We start from the raw sequence: 13,549 nt of genomic DNA on the forward strand, positions 1-13,549 counted from the left end.
GTCGGGAACTTTGTCATTCATTTCTGCAAAACAAAGGGTGAGGCCATAGTCTGACAGACTGGGCTATTAAATATCAACAATTAGCATGAGCAGCATTTAGTTCTCCAAATAAATTCACAGACATGGTAGCATCTATTTGGGTTTCAAGGAAACCTAGTGGACTTTGGACAAGGCTATCTTAAAGAGTTATTATGCGGACAACATAACTGACTCGACTAGGTTTGACAGTGATGCATGCACAATTGAATAGAATAAGGTTTCTATGGGTGTTAGACCGGTACCCTTGAGCAAACAACTCAAAAGGGAAAGGCACGGAACTGTCGACTGCACCGCTGATCGACTGGTTTTACCGCAAATACGCCTTTGCCAAATTTAGGAGTGATAATATTGGAAGGGCGCAACCACTCATTATAAGCGTTGCTATGGTATTTTGTTTGGCACGAGTGGAATATGATGTTGAATATGTAATTACAAGAATGAAACAAGTCGTCACGTATTTGCATGTTCATAAAGTAATGATTACAATAATTGCTCACAATTACAACGGCATTGAAGGAAAGCGGTAAAAGAAAGCATTAAAGAAAGTAAACAAAGAGCCAAGTCAGTTTCATAGCAGAAAAGAGGTAAAGACATTAAATAAAGGTAATAAAGAAGTAGTGAAGTCACAAGTAACATAAGATGGTAAAAGCCTAAAGAAGTCCCTAGCAGAGTCGTCATGCTGTCGTGCCCCCTTTTTCTAAGGCGAAATCGGGTTCATGACATTTGGGAGGACAACTCGTTCCCTCTTGGGAATTGGGCTTTTTGGGTTGAAGAGTCGCCACCTAATGATTAAAGTGCATTAGGACACTAAAGAAGAGATTGAGTTGGAAAACCAGAGTTCGGGTAAGGTCTAGAAATTATCTCGAGGGAAGGTGTTAGGCACCCCCAAGATCCACTAGTGTGGTTCCCGGCCATGTTACAATTGTGACTTTGAATAACAAGTAAGCAAATAGAAGTCTCAAGTAGAGGGGGGTTCACATAATATTGCAAGCAAGTTGAGAGTTTGACGAAAGTAAAGAAAGCAGAAATTTTAAAGAAATAGTTTGAGAATAAAATAAACAAATAAAGGAAAGGGGGTCCTAGGTTTACAAATAATATGGATCACATCAATGCAATACCCGGTATTCACTCCTCAAAAGAGGGGCTACGCGTGGTATTAGCGCACCAGTCATCATATCCATATCTACCTTTCCCACCCCGTTAAGGTATTAAAGTATGGAATAGTATCGTTTCTTATTGCATGCTATTACCCGTCCTAATTCTATTAGTCCCGGAGGCATTTGAGACTACTAATCCTAAAGGGGAGGGAGTTGGGGCTTTTCAGAGTTTTAAAAGGATAAAAAGTTTAGGCGACAAACAAAACACGTAAGCAGTTAAGGGAAAAACAAATAGCAGTTAAGGCTCAAACAAGCCTCCTCACTCAGAGGAGAAAATATATAGCATGACTTCAAATATTGGTTATGGTCTAAATTAAAGCGTTAGTACATGATGATTTATCACATATTTCTCAGATGAGGAGTCCGAATTAACCTTGTCTGGTTGAAGTTAATCAAAACTGACACAGTTAATTAATCACCTAATGGTTTGCCTAGGTGAGACCTATAGGCATGACATCTAACAATACTGATTTTAAAGAAAGGATTACTGGTTTTATAAACAAGAGTTCTGCAGATTGTAAACAATATTACTACTGATTTTAAACTCAGAGATGGAATAGCGAAACTGATTCAATTGATTACTCCTATAGGCATGATTTCTAAGCGTTATTGGTTTTTAAACGATTGCAAAAATGCAAGAGTCCTATAGGCATGATATCTAGAATGAAGTTGATTATTATTAAACCTATGATTGTTTGCCTAATGACATATTTATGCAGAAGTGCAGAAAACCTATGATCATGATTTCTATATGCAGAAACTTAGAGACAGGATTTCTATATGCAGAAATGTAGAAACCTAGATACAGGATTTCTATATGCAGAAATGCAGAAACCTAGATACATGATTTCTATATGCAGAAATGCAGAAACCTAGATGCAGGATTTCTATATGCAGAAATGCAGAACTTATAGGCATAATTTCTAAGATGCAGAAATTTATAAGTAACCTATAGGCATGTTGTTTATGTGAATGCAGGAATCAGAAAATCCTATAGGCAAGTTATCTACCCCTTTGCACACATTCATCCCATCCCTTTCCACTAACCATCCCTAATAGTTATTACAAATTATTACAGACCCGAATGATTAAGAAAAAAGGGTAAAAATTACATCAAAAGTTCCAGCTACAACCAAACAGCCTAATTCAGACTCAAAGTTCAACAATATGAGATAAACCAACTTCTAAGATCGGATTTCCAAAAGCCTTTCTCATACTTAGGATGTGTCAAAGTTCCTAAGAGTCTCAAAGGGGCTCCAGGCAGTGCTTACACCCCAAACACATTGCAGAATTAAGATCATAGTGTAGTGTGGAAGGGCCAGCCCTCAGATGTCCAAGTTCAGAGGGAACTCAAGGTCCGAAAGCAAGGCTCATAGGAGGGGGCAGAACTTAAGAGTCTAAGAGTAAGTGTAAGTGCATAAGGGGGATCAGGGAAAGCCATGGCAGGCTGGTGGTCATGCCCAGCAATTGGGAGTGTTGGCACATCCCTGACCAGCCAGTCAGCCAAAATTGAGAGTTAGGATCTATTGAGGATCAAGTTTGGACCTGGGCAGTAATTTGGATACTGCCAGGCCATGAACCTCAACTCAAACACATAGAAGGGAATAGGGGTAGGGATTCATAACAGAAAACAGATGCAAGGAAAGAACACACATAGTTAACATTAATCATGAACAACAAAGTAAACAGGATTGCAGAAAACTATAAATAAACACATAGGGGTGAGGCAGGAAAGCTAAATTAGAACATACCAGTTTCAGGGAAAACAAACAAGTAAAAGTAGTCTTGAAAAAGCCAAGTTGCAAGCAAAAGTTCCAAAAGATCCCAGAAAAGAGCAGAATGTTGTAAGAGTATTGAACTCAAAGCAATAAAGTGTGTAAGTAAGTTGAAAGTATTGATCTAAAAGTTCGAGGTATTGAACTCGAAGTGGTGTCAAAAGTGCAGAAGGGTAGTCCCTTTTTATAGTGCAGAAAACGAGTAAGAAAGGTAAGGAAATAACTTTGAAATCAGTCTCATATGATCTTCCTTCAGTTAAGGGATTTGATTTCAAACGGGTAGAATACAATTGAGGAAAGAAATTTGATTAAAATCTTTTCACAGTAGCATAAAACGGGTAAATACATAGAGTTTATTTAAGGCAAAAGTCCATTGGTACTTGGTTTGTAAAGAAAAAGGAAAGGGAATCAATCAGACAGCCAGTAAAATCAACATTACAGGTTCAATTCGAATGAACCAAGTCAAGAAAGGTAAAGGAGGTTCAATCGAAGAAAAATCAGTGACAATTCGTCAGCCTTATTAAAAGGATTTCAGAATCAATCAATCAGTTGGTAAAAACCTTTTGAAAGAGAAATTTCACATATATAAATCATACCAATCAAACGAAAGGAATCGTCAGGTTACTCAGAAAAAGAGTCTAGCATTAAAAGTCTTAGAGTCACAAACAAAAGGGAATCGAGTTCAGTTACAGACTCATAGTGAGTCTGAAAGCCTAGGGTCCCAAAGTGGAACCCTAATATCACTTGCCAAAGAAACCCCCAAATCCTAGGGTTTCGAATTGAGTCAGACATAGAGGTGAGAGAGCAGGTCATTGAAAGAGGCTCAGAAGTCTCTTCCAAAGACTTTATGAGAAACAAACATACATGATAAAAAGAACTGATTCAAGGTCATAAGAACATGTTTGAGAAAACTCGGAGTTTAAACAAGTTCAGAACAAAGAGATGATACGAGCTTAAACAAAAGCAGGTGAAATATGCTTAGCAAGAACACAAACAGAGCTAAATAAAGTGAACAAAATCGAAAAACTCAACCATAAACACGTATAGCAAAGAATAAGGATTAACAACACGGATTAACATGTGAGTACAGGAATAACATCAAAAGTAGAAGAATCTTGCATAATAGAAAGGAAACAAGAGAGCAAACTCAAGCATAGTAGAAAAGAAACCATACGAGCATAATATAGGTAAACACACATGAAGAAGGAACAGAAAGAATCGGAAAGATATTTGAAGAAACTATTTCAGAAACGCTAAAATTGAAATTGAGCGATTTTGAAAAAGAAATTTGGGGGAAAACCTTTTAAAATGTCAAGTAAAGCTCAGACATATCACAGATCTACGAAAAAATAGGCTAGTACAGAACCTTAGGCGGCTTAGAGTTGCAAAGAAAACCCTAGAAATGAGAAAGGTCTTGAGGAAAGTCAGATCCTGAGTCGAAAAGACTCATTGCTTTAACATGCCGAGGTAATGGCCGGAGAAGCCATAGATCTACAGATCTGAGAAGGATCTGAAGAGAGCCATTGAAGTCGGGCTTCAAAACCTTGAATAGTTTAGGTCTGATGGTGAGAAAGGATGACTACAGACCATCCATGGCCGGAAACGACATGGATTCTGGTGGAAACATGGTGAGATAAGGTGGGAGACGATTAGGGTTTTGGAGAGGCTCGAGAGGATTTGAGAGACGAAGGGGTTCAAAGGCGGCGTCTCGGGTGAAATGAATTAGGTCAAGGGGGTTTTGGAATTAAAAAAGGAAAGGGTGAATTACCGTCGTTGATCAAAATGGTCAACGGCCTAGATCAAAGGGGAGTCGGGTGGGTTTTTTAATCGGGTCAGGGGTCGGGTAATTTGGGGATTGGGCTGGTTTAATTTGGGGGCGGAATTGGGTCAAATTGAGGGCCAAAATTGAAAGGTGAAAGGACTGTAATTGAAATAGAAATGGGCTAAGTGTTAAATAGCCTATTTTCCCTTTTTATTTTATAAAAAATAATAATAATAATTTTAAAAGTAAATTAAAAATACTGAGACAACAAATACTATATAAATATTAATTTAAAAATACTGTAAATAATTTTATAATTATAAAATGCTACTAATCGTGAAATAGGCTATAATTACAATTACATGCAATTTAGCTTAAAAATACCAAATAGATTTGTAAAAAAATATACAAAAATCACCTTAATTATATTTTGGTGTAAATATGAGAATAAAATAAGTTATTCACCAAAATGATAATCTTGGAATAATTATTGGATTTTGTACTGCTAAAAATAGACAATAAATTAATTTTAAAATCTTAAAAATTAGGAAAAAATACCAAAACTCTTGGGCATGCTTATATATGCATGTACATGCTATTTTAAAAGTATTTTTATATAAAAATACATAGGAAAAAATTGGGTTTCAACAGTTATAGGACAATTTAAGACTTGTGTGATCCTACTAGGAGGATATTTTCTATTTGGTTCAGATGCTTACTTTTGTTAAATATCTAACGGATGAGATCTCTTATGGTTATGGACGCTTACACTCGATAAGTACTGATACTCGATATGACTTGTGCTTCTTGAAGATTGTGACAAGGATACTGAACCTATTATTTCGCAAAGTTGGGGAGTTGTTGTTACCATGCTTGAGTTCAAGAAATCAGGCAATTCATTTGGGCTTCTCTTCATGCAGGTACCCAGATTATGAACTGTACCATGTGACCAGGTTGAGGCTGCATTTAAGATAATTCTGTTTTTCAACCAAAGTTATTTTGTTTCTTAAGAAGCTTCGGAATTTCTCACACCTTAATAGTATTACTTCTCATTTCTCAGGCAGAATTGTGGTTACTATACAAAGTTGTACTCCCAATTGATAACTCAGTTGGTGGGAGCATCTATCGTAACTACGATTTACTCATCCTGCACAGGTTTGATATTGTGGGAGTTAACTAATTAATGGGTTACTTGGTTGATCAGATTAATGTTTTACAATAAAAAATGACCAATCATCTAAGGTTTCATTTCTTAGGAATGTTGTCCTCACTAGGTGTTTATAACACGATATTCCTTCATGACCTGAATGTATGTATGAATATCCCGTGACTTTATATGTTTTTAAAACAATACCATTTGCACCTTTGTGTCTACCGCATTTCACAAATAATATTTTCTTATAAAAATTATATTTAATATTTTCCGCACAACATGCGGGTACGGATACTAGTTCATAGAATAAGGGGAACTCAATATTAAGGTGTCAAGACAATCGAAGAAGAGGGTACATGGAAGCAACCGATGCTTTGATCTTTCACGAGTGATCATATCTTCCATCTGCTTCTTCCTCCTCACAGTTTGGATTAGTGGTGACAAAATGGATTAAATCAGTTATACATCCATATTACCCACTAAAAAATTGGTTGGAAAATGAACGTTTTAAAAATTGATTAAATCATATTATCCATTTAAAAAATGGATAACCAATGAGTTTAACTTTTAAATTTGCAAAGACTCAAATTGGGGTTCGCAAGTTCGGAAGACTAAGAATTCTTCCAAAAATGATCGTATTCAATAATCCATGGATAATATGGATATATCCATATTATTCATCGGTTAACCCAATTTCTGTCCATATTAAATATGGTTGAATCCCTCTTTATATTTCTTAAGCCAAGGGTCTTCCAAAAACAGTTTTTCTACCTTCTTCAGGTAGGGGTAAGATCTGCATACACTCTACCCTCACCACCCCACTAATAGAATTACAATGGATTTGTTGTTTTTGTTGTTGTATTAAATATGGTTGAATATTTTATCCATTTTTATATCACCCGTTTTTGACCGGCTCATATTCGACCCGCGCATTTTCCACCCCTAACTTGGACTGTGTAGCACTAGGCTAAGTGCTTCTTTCTTCTAGTTCTTGAGGTGCTGGGCAAGTCAATGTTCAAGGACAAATGAAGAGACAACAACAGTAAAGCATAAAAACATGTCATATACTACAAAAGGTGGAAAGGAAATAGTGGGCTGTGTTAGAGAAATAAACGAATGAATATATAATTAAATGGAAGCGTTTCAAAAGATTGTTTCTCTTTACATAAACAAAAATACAGAAAGGGGATAAATACTGAAATCAACAATGGCATTAATTTCACATACTACAACTTCCAAATGATCATTCTAAGAACACAACGGGGATATTCTAGACTATAGCATCAGAATTGAACATATATGACACATATACACAACCTTCCTATTACATTTGATAGGATTTAAATATTGAAACAATTTTCTACAATTTACAAAGCTGTGTATAGATATGTATATATAGTAGTATTTGCTTTATATTCACTGCAGCTGTACCCTATCCACTTCAGAGGCTGAATTTGCAGCAGCAAGAAGAGCTGCTCCAATCCCTGATCCATCTTCCATGACCCTAAGAATGACGTTCGAGGAAATTTCTTCCCCTAAAATTTCCTTCATCGCTTCATTCAGGTATTCTCTGAATAAGGTGTAACTTGTGTATAAACCACCCTCGATAGCCACAACCGTTCTTCTCATCCGACTTGGTCTATCGCTCCTGAATTTTCCACCAGCTATGCCTCCACTTCCATCTCGACCTATCTTCTTCAATATTCCCACGATACCAGCAGCTGCTAATCTAGCAGCCCTTCGAGTAATTACATCACATACCTTCACTACAAGCTTCCGAACTTTCACTGGGACATCAGGTAACTGAAAGTCGAAAACGCCAAGAAGCAGACAGTAAGAAACCAAGTAAAATGTCAAGTATTAAATGAGATATGGACAGGTGTAATATGCCACAATTGGCTAAGTTGAAATATCAAGTGTAAGGATAAGAGGGTCTACCTCTAGAACTTCTCCCAGAATTTTGGCTACTTCACTCAAGTCAGGTGAATCATCCTCGTGCATAGCAGCCATCAAAGGTGTCCTGCCATCATTCCCAGTAAAGCTAATAAATATCGTATTGCAGAGAAGTGTGATGATGCAGTGAGATCCCATATATATCAATACAAAATAGTCTCGGATAAACGAAAGGCTCCACATGGAGCAAAATCTGACAAGCCGAAAACATGGTATGTACCTCAAGGCGAAAGGAACTGCTAATTTTGAAGATGCAGGTCCAAAATCATCTGATTCCTGCGACATTCTAAGGAGTACTCTCCTGACAATGTCTCCCAAATACAGTCCTGATATCATTTTCTCAAAACCCTGCAGCAAAATCCTCGATATGATGCTTGCTGCTGAGTAAGAAGCCACATAATATTCACCGAGTGTCCAAAGGATAAATGCTTTACCTGATCATTTGGGTTTGGGCTAGCAACATCCAAGTCGACATCATATGAGGTTCTTGGTAAATGAGATGACCAAAAGTTTCCCCATTCCATATTGACTACCTATGTTTGCAGAAAGTAGGAAGACAAGTAAGCAAAACCTTTATATAAACTACTGAGACTACAGAAATATGAAAAATGAAGAAAAGAACATCTACCATGCTTCCTGATGTTGTTAAAAGACCTTGGCACTTAATAATTGCATCTGCCCGTTCCAAATAGCATGCGTTGGTGCCAGTCCCAATTACAACTGCGGCAACTGTGTCTTCATCATTATAATGTCCAAGAGCTAGAGTTCCCACAGTGTCATTTATCTGGGAATAATGCAGCATTAATACAACCATTGTACTCAAGAGTTAAAACTAACCAATCCTCAATAAAAATTTGAAGGAGAAAACTATATCATACAAGGGAGAGGAGAAAAACATCTGAAACTTCTATAGAAAGGAATACATTTTAAACTGGTGACAATAATAACTGATTTTCCAGATTGTAGAGAAGGTTATTGTTCTGATACTGGATGATCCTATTCAAGACCAACTACATTGTCTCCTAATACTACATAAAGTTAATGATCACGTCAAATGCCCCAGAGAACTGAATCATCCTCAGTAAACCACCTGTGTTCGGCATCTTCTAAACTGGATAATCCAGCATCAACCTGGACTGAAATCTTAAAGAAGGTGAGGTAGCTCATAGTAGAAAAAACTGAATTTCCAAATAAAAGCCCATTACATTCGTTATAATAATATAGTGGTTAATACACTGACAAAGATAAAGTGTTAGACGTCTAATTGTGCAGCTTCATCATTGAAACAAGCTCCCTTTTTCTTTAACAGTATCATTGAAACAAGTTCTGTTATTAACTATCCTATTATATAGCACGATACATGAATAGAAGGTAAAGGTCTCATATCATACAGCTTTAAATTACATCTGAAGACGAAAACAAGGGGACGACGTGGACAACGAGAAGCTAATAAGTACCCAAGAGTAAATCTCACAAACATGAGCAAGAAACATGTCCATTTAGCAGAAGTTTTAAAGAAGCAAGAAACTGGCAAAGGAAAATGCTCACCAATGCTGCCACCCGCACATCTTGACCTTTTCTAGCAATTGCTTGTTGTAGACATTCAGAAACATCTCTTCCAATCTAAAAATAACGAGATAAATAAAACCAGAAAAAAAGATCTATCAGAAATGGAATACCACATATTAATGATCTTAAAAGAATAAAGGGCATGCATTGGTTAATAAATATACACCACATATTCACATCAATAATAGCTACATCTGACATGTAGTTACTTAATATAAAGGTAATCTTAACTCGGGTCAGAAAGATAACACTTTCCTAGCTGTTAGCTTTGCATGGTCGTAAATTTAGTTTGAGAATTCAAGTGATACATGCAGCACAAAAAAAAAAATAGACTCAGAAGCACTGAAAAGGGAAGTAGCTAACATCCAGCAGGATAGATAATTACAACCTTTTTAATGAAAGGTAATGATGCATAATTACAACTATTCTTTATATAGAATCCAAAAGCAAAGACTCCTGTTAACTAACCATGTCTTCAATCGCAAATCCTTTTGTCCATTTGATCAAAATGCCAGATGAAACGGAAGTTTGTTTCACAGGAAATGAAAATGTAAAGCCAAGTTCTTTCCTCCTGGGTGAAGGCTGCTCCAAGCCATCACCTTCCTTTTCAATGAAGTTCTTTAATGATGACGCAACGAAATCAAGGAGATCCTGCACATAATAACAGGGAAAAGGATAAAGACTATGTTGATCTCTACCAAATCAAATGTAATTTTGTTAATTGTAGAAAGATAACAGAACATTAGAGGCTCAAACTCGGCCACCTCGCTTGTGCTAGTCATTAGATGTTGTGGAATGGGTTGTCTTTCTATATCTTGTCCAAGAATAGCAGACCTTTGATCTCCTAAGTGGACTCTCAAGACTCTAAAATTCGTACCACCAAGGTGCAGAGCATAATATGTTCCCTTTTCCCTCCTAAAAAACATAAGCACAAGGTTAGTTATCAAACAACAAAAAGAATATGACCATTAGATATAATTAATAGAGTATCCACCTGTCAGCAAACACTATAACTGCAGGCTATAGCAAGGAATGTATTTCACTAGCTCAAGTGGCAATTCAATCTGAAAAGCCTCAGTCTTTTGATGTACATTTGAATTTTTTCTTGAAGAAAATTCTTTTCCAATTTCCTTTATAGGGCATGATAAGTAAGTCTTTCCCTATTACTACGTCCTCATGTCTTAAAAAACATCCCTATGGAGTAAACGCTCAAGGAGTAAATGGAAGATACATATAAATATCCAATAAAAGAAGAAGATTATTTAGTAATATTCCAGTGGCTAATTTTCATGATGATTACTAAGTGAAAATTCCTTGGTCAAGTGCACATGCAAATCAAAGAGGTTATATAAGGAAACAAAAACAAGCAGGAGAAGCAAAATGAGATTGAATCAATTACTCCAGTTTTCAAGGTCGTTATCTAGTGACTATAATCATCGATCAAAGTGAACCTGCTATCCAATATCATCTACCCAAAAAACTCTTTGGAAAATCAGCAGAAGGCAAAATGATAAGTATATACAGAGCACTAAATTAGAATCATCTTTATGGTGAACACTAACTTTTAAGGAATATTTAACATTGAATTACTCAATGAACACATTGGCTAGTTACTTACCTTAGTGACAATATTATTAAATTCTGCACAACAGCAGCATATTTGTTTAGCATCGCAAAACTTATCACTGGACTCATGCATCACATATACATCTCAAAAGCCACATTACGTCTTAATTAACCAAAAGCATTTTAAACTAGCAACTGCATGTCCTTTTCAGACTACTCAAAAACAAAGGCATTCTCAATTTCTTTTTTCCTTTTTTAATCAAGAAGCATTCTCAAATTTTGACAAAGTAATTACCTGAAATTTCTCCTAGTGCACAACCTTCACTATATAAATTCTAACGAATAAACTCATGAAAACCCCAAGAGAGACACAAGAAGAGAGAAATAGAAAAACAAATATAAACAGTCAAAGACATTGTGCCAGTCTCATGCAATGAAAGAGTATCAGTGTGCTAAATTAAAGAAAAAACTCAGCCATAGTTAATAAACCAGCAGGAACTAAAAATAGAGTCCATCAATTGACAGAAGGAAAATAACAAATCAACTGCTATTTCTCCCAAATTTTATTGTGATCAAACTAGTTGAACAAAGAGGGCATCGCATTGTTCCTCGTACTTCACGACTCTAACCACATAATCCATCCAAAATAGCAAAACCATGCACACCCTAGCCAACCATAAAAGACAAAAAAGATCTCTCACATACCACATAACAAAATCTTTTACACACGGCCTCCTTGCAGATACACACACTTGTAACCCCCCCCCCCCCCCGCCCAACAAAAAAAAAGCCTCTCAACATTTTGTCTATATTACGGTTACCACTAGTAGTACACAAGCAAGTGTGGCTAATGAATGAATTTAAGAACAAATTAATCATAAGGAAACAGACAAGAGAAGAACTCATATGCATATGGAATTGTCCGTATGAATTTTTATAAACGTAACAGCTAAGCAATCAGCACAAATCAAATTGTTTCCGCCAAAAGGATGGTTGACTGGTCTCGCACAAGAGAAAAACATGGCATGGATATACTAAAGTTCCCGTACTTGTAGTAGTTGCCGAGTGAATTAGTAAATGTGTGATACCCCTCCGTCCCATTTCATGTGACATGCTTACCTTTTTAGTCTAACATCTTTCTATATTGAGAAAGAATTTAACACATTTCTATCTATAGAAAACAACTTAAAATTTTGATTTTAGCCTTGATGAGATGATTTATAGCTATCACAAATGTCTGCTTCGTTTTAGAAATAAGTTTCAAAAGTGTTTCTTTCTTTCTTAAATCCAGTCACCAGTCAAACATAAAATGGACAGAGGGAGAATACAAAACCAAAAACAATTACGAAATGCAATCAGAATGAAAACCAAAGTTGAAACTTTATTGTAAATATGTATACCCATTTGGGAGCTTATCAACATAAGTAAGCAACATCTTGAGTTTACTCCCGCCTTCAGAGGCAAGTCCAGCGTGCATTTCAACAGCCATAGCATCCACTACTTGCTTTAGCCTACCCACGGGTGTACCACACGACTCTTCCAATTCTTCTAGAACCTTCACCATCTTCTTCCACTTCCTCCTCCTTTTTACCCTCTTACCCACCATAGCTGCCGCCACAATACACGCCGCCACAGCAAACCCCGCCGCTATCCCCACCCCTAACCTCCCCATATGACACCGTTTATTTTTCTTTTTATTTGTGCTTTTTCTTCTGCCTTTCTCCCGTTTCGAGAATAAATCAGTCAAATCATTTTTTTGTATAAGTACGACACCGTTTCCAGTCAAATACCCCGTTTTAATTTAAAACTCCCTCCTTTTAATCAAAACACAACACCTTCGCTGATAAAAATCACTTAAACGGCGTCGTCTGACGGAATAGAGCCGTTTCCTTTTCCCGATGACACACACAATACACACACAGCTCAGTGTTTCCAAAACTAAAACAACGGCGTACTTTCCGGTAATCAACGCCGTGAGTGATGTCGTTACCAATAGTGATAACTGAAACTTACTGTCACCGCCTATTCTGTGGTCCGTCCGGACACCGTCTACGGCTAAGAACGCCGTTATTCTACTGATGTGGCCAGAAGCACGGAGATTTTGCTTAAAAGTGAAACTGTAAAACAGTTTATCCGTTGGAATATTCTCCGGCGAGGTTTTCGGCAATATCCGGCAACGCCGACGTTGACGGATGTTTTTCAGGCGACCAGTTGTTTGAAAAAAATACTAGAGAGAGAAAGAGTGAGGGGAGAGAGAGAAAGAAGGGCGGTGTTGCGCTTTTGTACTGTGTGTGTGTAGGGGGCGTAGGTGAAAGCGAACTTCCGATATTTATAGGTGGTTTACAAAGACAGTTTTACCCTCGATGAAGTTAGGAAATGACAGATTTGTGGCGCTTCTTTTTTGACTATTATCGTGAAAAGGGAAAAAGAATTTACTAGATTTTGGAGTTTTTGTTAAAGTTAAGGCACGATGTTGATGTTTATTTACGGTTTTGCCATTGGGTTGGAATTTTTGGATTACCTTAATTTTTTGAAAAGTTTTGGTTGATTAAACTTTGACTAACTTTTGTGATAG

General features: G+C 36.8%; 1 protein-coding gene across 1 annotated transcript; it reads right to left on the bottom strand.

Annotated features, from left to right (window-relative positions):
- Positions 1 to 7,079: 7,079 nt before the first annotated feature.
- LOC104244840 (hexokinase-3) lies at positions 7,080 to 13,276 on the bottom strand. Its single transcript, XM_009800343.2, has 9 exons — positions 12,375 to 13,276; positions 10,173 to 10,323; positions 9,877 to 10,059; positions 9,388 to 9,462; positions 8,468 to 8,623; positions 8,274 to 8,372; positions 8,060 to 8,187; positions 7,825 to 7,906; positions 7,080 to 7,689 (listed from the first exon to the last, which is right to left on the bottom strand). The coding sequence occupies exons 1-9, from the start codon at positions 12,644 to 12,646 to the stop codon at positions 7,303 to 7,305; spliced, it is 1,533 nt and encodes a 510-aa protein (XP_009798645.1). The 5' UTR covers positions 12,647 to 13,276; the 3' UTR covers positions 7,080 to 7,302.
- Positions 13,277 to 13,549: the final 273 nt, after the last annotated feature.

Source organism: Nicotiana sylvestris, chromosome 11, assembly GCF_000393655.2.
Source record: "Nicotiana sylvestris chromosome 11, ASM39365v2, whole genome shotgun sequence".
Classification (NCBI taxonomy): domain Eukaryota; kingdom Viridiplantae; phylum Streptophyta; class Magnoliopsida; order Solanales; family Solanaceae; genus Nicotiana; species Nicotiana sylvestris.

Excerpts from the sequence above, each read along its gene's own strand:
- LOC104244840 (XM_009800343.2), bottom strand. The coding sequence starts at position 12,646 with ATGGGGAGGTTAGGGGTGGGGATAGCGGCGGGGTTTGCTGTGGCGGCG. Across the intron at positions 10,324-12,374 it reads GTTGATAAGCTCCCAAATGG|GAGGGAAAAGGGAACATATT; the intron begins GTATACATATTT and ends TATGTTTTTTAG. Across the intron at positions 8,188-8,273 it reads GCCCAAACCCAAATGATCAG|GGTTTTGAGAAAATGATATC; the intron begins GTAAAGCATTTA and ends ATTTTGCTGCAG.